General features: G+C 55.7%; 2 protein-coding genes across 2 annotated transcripts in view; one reads left to right on the top strand and one right to left on the bottom strand.

The window, feature by feature from the left end:
• Nucleotides 1–3,880: 3,880 nt before the first annotated feature.
• Nucleotides 3,881–4,327, top strand: VOLCADRAFT_98732 (uncharacterized protein; the record flags this gene model as incomplete). Its single annotated transcript, XM_002957603.1, has 1 exon — nucleotides 3,881–4,327. The coding sequence occupies one exon, from the start codon at nucleotides 3,881–3,883 to the stop codon at nucleotides 4,325–4,327; it is 447 nt and encodes a 148-aa protein (XP_002957649.1).
• A 359-nt stretch (nucleotides 4,328–4,686) lies between these two features.
• VOLCADRAFT_98731 (uncharacterized protein) overlaps nucleotides 4,687–5,340 on the bottom strand; it is a gene marked incomplete at both ends in the record, with an annotated part of 4,983 nt that continues 4,329 nt past the window's right edge. The window contains 2 exons of the mRNA XM_002957580.1: nucleotides 4,687–4,697; nucleotides 5,048–5,298. Coding sequence (XP_002957626.1) covers nucleotides 4,687–4,697; nucleotides 5,048–5,298 — 262 coding nt within the window. The remainder of the gene's footprint in view (nucleotides 4,698–5,047; nucleotides 5,299–5,340) is intronic.

Below are 5,340 nucleotides of genomic sequence, written 5' to 3'. Positions count from 1 at the left end.
GCGGCGGCGGCGGCGGCCCCGCCGCCGGCAGGAGCTTCAGCACTCGGCTCCACTTCCTCTTCGGCGCCGCCACTGCCTCCGTCGTCTTCATCATCTCCGTCGCCTCCATCGCCAGTTAATGGTGGGACATTGCCCTTGAGACCTTGTATGACAGCTGATGTCCACAACAACGAGGGAAAATGAATTGCAGCAAGCCCAATGGAACAACGAAATTTTCCACCTTCCAATACAGGTACAAATGCATGCATTGCCACACACATGGAAGATACGACCCCGATCACATTCATCCATGACTCTCCGGATCGCAAGATGGATAGGTGCAACCCCACGTGTCTTCCGATGTCCTCTGATGCCCTCTTCGGTTTGGCAGCTTGAAACGCCTTACGATTTAACAGAGGCTGGCAAGTCTTCAGGACTGCATTTCCAAACCATGCAAGGTGCCTCGCAACAACCTCTGGCCTTTCCTCCTCAACAAAGGAAATCACAGTAAGAGGATCATGACGTCTTTTCAAAGTCCATCTCTCCTCTCTAACTGCCCGTCGCTTATGGGCCACCTTCACTCCCTCCCTCTCCAGTGCATAATTGCTACCGCTCATTATTGCGCTCGCCACTGATCGGCCAAAAAATTATAATAGTCGCAGTAGTAGTAGTAGTTCTTGGTAGTCCTTTCTGAAAAGCTGTAACTCTTAGGTAAAAAATGATTCTTCCTTTCTTTCTAACTCTAAAAAGGTAACCTCTTAGGTAAAAAATGATACTGCCGTACAGTCTCTATAGGGAAGAAGGCCAATGATGCCGTACAGTCCCTATAGGGAAGAAGGCCAATGATGCCGTACAGTCCCTATAGGGAAGAAGGCCAATGAACAAGGCCCTCAAGTCGTACAGCCTAAAGGGATTTCTATCCGTCGCTGGCTCTACCTGCTAAGCGGAATCTGCAACAATTTTTCTTTTAAGTATATGACAGCAAGTTTAATCATATTGATTTTTAGCCTTGTAGCGTGCTTGATGCTGTGTGGTTAAAGCACTGTGTTCCATTTTGCCTGCCAAACGTGGTCAACCACATAATCAAATGCAAATTTACAATGCCAAATAAACCAAAATGTAGGTAGTGCTGTTACGCACCTTTCGGCGGCGGCAAGATTTCGCACGGCATCATCGCACGACCGATCTGCGTCGCTGTTCAGCCAGTATTTAACCCAGTACATAATTAGCAAATACTCAGTTTTACATATAACTTTTTCTTTTCACAATGTGTAAGGTTAGTTTGGCTTCTTTTCCTTCGCCGTTATCGTTGTGATAGACTGATCCTTGAGTCAATACATTCATTAAAGCCTTGGACTGCTAGTGAATATAAAGCTAGTAAATGTTGTCATTGTCGGTACAATTGCTGACGTTCAGCATTGTGGTCATGCTCGCCATGACCACGACACACTATGACGACGGGTGATCGCGTTAAGTCCGCGTTAGCTCGCGTTAGTTCGCGTAACGGTGCAAATCTTAGCGTTAGGTGCGAATGAGCATGCTTTTCTAACGCAAAGAGCTAACGCAAACGGCTATGGAAAAGCGGAAATCGGCCCTCCTGGCTAAAATTTTAAAAATTTTATAATTTTTAGATTGCAAAGGTTCGTTTGGAAATAAACTTGCGTCGTTTTGGTCGACTTGAACAATTCATCCGTGTGTATGTTGAAACCTGAAGCATACGCGCATGTGTAGCAAGGCGACACGCATGCGATTCCATATACCGATTCGTGCGTGTGGGGAGACAATGCGTAAAGCAATACGCGTCCAATCGCACATCAAACACACGCAGTCCGCATGGCTATTCACATGCGAATGCATGTTGCGTTTCATGTGTATGAAGGCTGATTGCGTAAAGCTTAACGCAGCCTAAGCTAACACACACCAAACACACACGATTTACTTTGATGAATCGCATGACATAACAATTCACATGCGATGTTTTATGTGTTGGTCGCATACTCAGTTCGTTAACCTTCACACTGTCTCATGAGAGAATAACATGCTTGGCAGCACTCAGGGGGGCCTTCCGCAAACGAGATCGCATCAGGCGCAGCCCTACATCGCACAAAGATTCATCATATCATCAATAGATGCCAGAAAGGCGGCGTGGCATGCCGCATGTGAACGCGCACGCAGTTAGACCCCCGCTGGCTGTGTGGGGCAGTTGTGGGGACATGCCTGGGAGGCTGAAAGGGCTTCTGGACGCATAGATCGCATCAGGCACCACCGTACACCGCGCCAACGATGTATGACGCCATCAACTAGTTGCCCAAAGGTGGAGGGGAACACTGCATCCAAACACGCACACAATTAGACCCCTGCCGTGAGATGCATCGGTGGCTGTGAGGCAAGTGGGGACATGCCTGGGAGGCTGAAAGGGCATAAGTCGCATCAGGCGCCATCGTACACCGCAACAATGATGCATCATACCATCAACTAGTTGCCAGAAAGGCGGCGGGGAATGCGGCTTGATCAGTCACGCTTGCTAGGCAACCATCATGGGGAAGGGATGTAAGGGTGTCCTCCTCTCGGATGGGTCGAACTATTCCCAGTGGCTCGGCGACTTAGGCGATTTCCTCGCAACGTCCAAGTTGAAGACTACATCAACAACCCGTCGCCTCCGGGCCGCAACGCTCAAGACACCCTGCAGGAGGACGCACAGGCGCTCGGCTACCTGCGTCTGTCCTGTGAACTGCCCATCAAGCAGTTGCTCAGGAATTGCCAGACCACTCTCGCTGCCGTGCAGCTCTTACAGCAACAGTTGCATTCTGCATCTCAGGCCCGGCTGAGCCTGTAGGAGCTGCAGAAGCAGCTGAGCATGTGTGATGGGAAGATGACCGCTGACTTCGTTCAGCAGGCAGAGCAGCTCCGTAGCGATATAATCATGGCCGGCGGCCAGTGGGACGAGAGCACGATGTGCCACGCCATTCTCCATGGCCTGCCTCCGCAGTGCACCATCACCGTCGAGTTCATGATGTATCAGCCCAACTTAACGACCCCACAGCTCGTGCTCATGCTGCGGGAGAAGGAGAACAACCTTGAGACCAAAGCAAGCAAGACCAGCCTGGTGGGATCTGTCGGCCCTGGTTGTGCCACCAGTGGAGTCGGCAGCACTGCCGGTGCTGCAGGCACCGTGGGGGCCAGCGACACCTGCCGCTACTGCGGACAGCCTGGTCACTACACCTGCGAGTGCCCCGTTAAGCAGGCGGACGAATCCGTCGGCCTTCATCGCAGCAACACATTCAAGCAGCTGCATGCCGCCAGCAAAATCAGTTGAGGTAGCCGCAACCGCCACCGTGACAGTGGTGGCAGGGGCACTGGCAGCAGCAATGGCGGTAACAGTGGGGGTTGACGGAGCACATGAACGCGGCCATGCTCGATGCTGCAACAGCCGCTGCAACGGTGGCCACACTGCAGGCGGCAGCAGTGGCAGCGGCTCGGGCAGCAGCGGAAGCAGCTCACACCAGAGCCGTGCCACAGTGCTGGTCATCGACGGCAGTGGCAGCAGCTCACGAGTCATCCTCGGCTCACCATACCACCTCACGGGTGCACAACCATGTCCCCACCGGCGTGCCACATCTAATCGAGTGGGGAAACAACCAGCCGGCCGATGTCATGGGAACAGGGAAGCTGCACCTGCATACACGCGATGGACACAATGTCCGGCTGCACAACATGCTGCATGTCCCCAGCTCGGGCCTCACCCTGACATCTGTCGACCTCATAAGAGGTCGACAGACATCATGACACGCAGCTGCTCGGTCATGTTCAGCACGGACAAGACAGGCTGCTGGTTCTCACGCATCAGTCTCCTGCACAACAGCCCGTCTATCATCACATGGAGCGAGTGTGGGCACTATGCATGGACATGGACCTGCAGGCGCCGACCGACATCACCATCAATGCCCTCGGCATCACGGGCGACAGAGCTGGCGGGGGCCAGGCCGCAGGTAGCAGCGCTGGCGGAAGTGCCGCCACCGTCCCCAGCGCCCGTGGCGGCAGCACCGCCGGCAGCCACACCGGTGGAGGCCAGCCGGATGGTGACAGCAACGGCAAAGGGCAACCAGGCAACGGCAGCTCCGGGGCCGCCAAATGCTCAGTCGCTGAACTTGTTGCAGCACAACGCCTGCACTGCCAGTACGGTCACCTCGGTTACTGCGTGCTGGAGCAGCTGATAAGCAAGCAGCTGGTGCAGGGACCACAGGTCACTCCAGCGGCACTATGCCAGGCGGTGGAGACCGTCTGCGAGGCCTGTGTCACCGTGAAGGCCACCGCAACCGCCCACCCCAGCCGCAGCAACCAGCTGTAGCACTGGAGGTCGCACTGGAGGTCGTACACTGTGACCTGTGCGGGCCCATGCCGACCATGGGCCGAGGGGGCGCACACTACTTGCTGACGCGGCTGGATGGTCCCACCGGTCTGTCCACCGTCTGCATGCTGGCCACATCCACTTTACACGCTTAAACCACACAACCACCAAACACCCCCACCGAACAAACCACCAGGATCCTCCACTTCACCATGCATGTGCCATCAGAATAATACTAACAAAAATGATAGTGGGCCGAAAAAAAGAACTCTTGCCAGTTTAAATGGGGGGGACTAACGGCTCCACTCGACTGTAATCACAAATTTAGATGCTTAATTCTCCATACTGACATTCTCCTTTCACTTCGCTGCTGTGGTTGCACAGGAATCACCGGTGCGCGGGGGGGCAGGCGGCTGCCGGCTGTAGCAGCACCCGGTAGCCGCTCTCCGCAGCCGCCAACGCCGCCAACGCCGCCAACACCTCCGCCAACGCCGCAAGCACATCCCGACAGGTACACCGCGAACGCCGCCGCCACCTGCGCTGACGTCGGACCTTGGTGCCTCTCAGCCGCCGCTTCCACCGTCGCCACCAACACCTCCGCATGCCTCTGCTGCTGCTGCTGCTGCTGCTGCTGTTGCTGCTGCATCGGCGTCGGCGTCGGCGTCGGCGTCGGCGTCGGCGTCGGCATCAGCATCGGCATCAGCATCGACCTTTCCTGACCCCACGTCCCGGCTTGAAGCTGCGGCCTCAGCCCTGTAGATCCGCCGTACATGTTTTGCAACGTGGATACGGTAGATTCAGATCCGTACGACTCGGATAGCTGTTGAGTCAACATCTGCTGCTGCTCCGGCCGCTGCTGCTGCGGGACGCTGTTTCGCGACGGTGGCGGCGGCTTCACCGGCGGTGGTGGCTGTAGCCAGGATGCGGTGCTGAGCGAGCCGTCGCCTGTGTGCGCCAGCGCTGCCGCCAGGCTGGCCCGCGACGGCGGCGGCGGCGGCGGCTGTGCGACGTAG

The sequence above is a fragment of the Volvox carteri genome, assembly GCF_000143455.1.
Source record: "Volvox carteri f. nagariensis unplaced genomic scaffold VOLCAscaffold_76, whole genome shotgun sequence".
NCBI classification, from domain to species: Eukaryota; Viridiplantae; Chlorophyta; class Chlorophyceae; order Chlamydomonadales; family Volvocaceae; genus Volvox; species Volvox carteri.
Note: the sequence above shows the minus strand (reverse complement) of the source record. Positions and strands in the feature narration are given on the sequence as shown.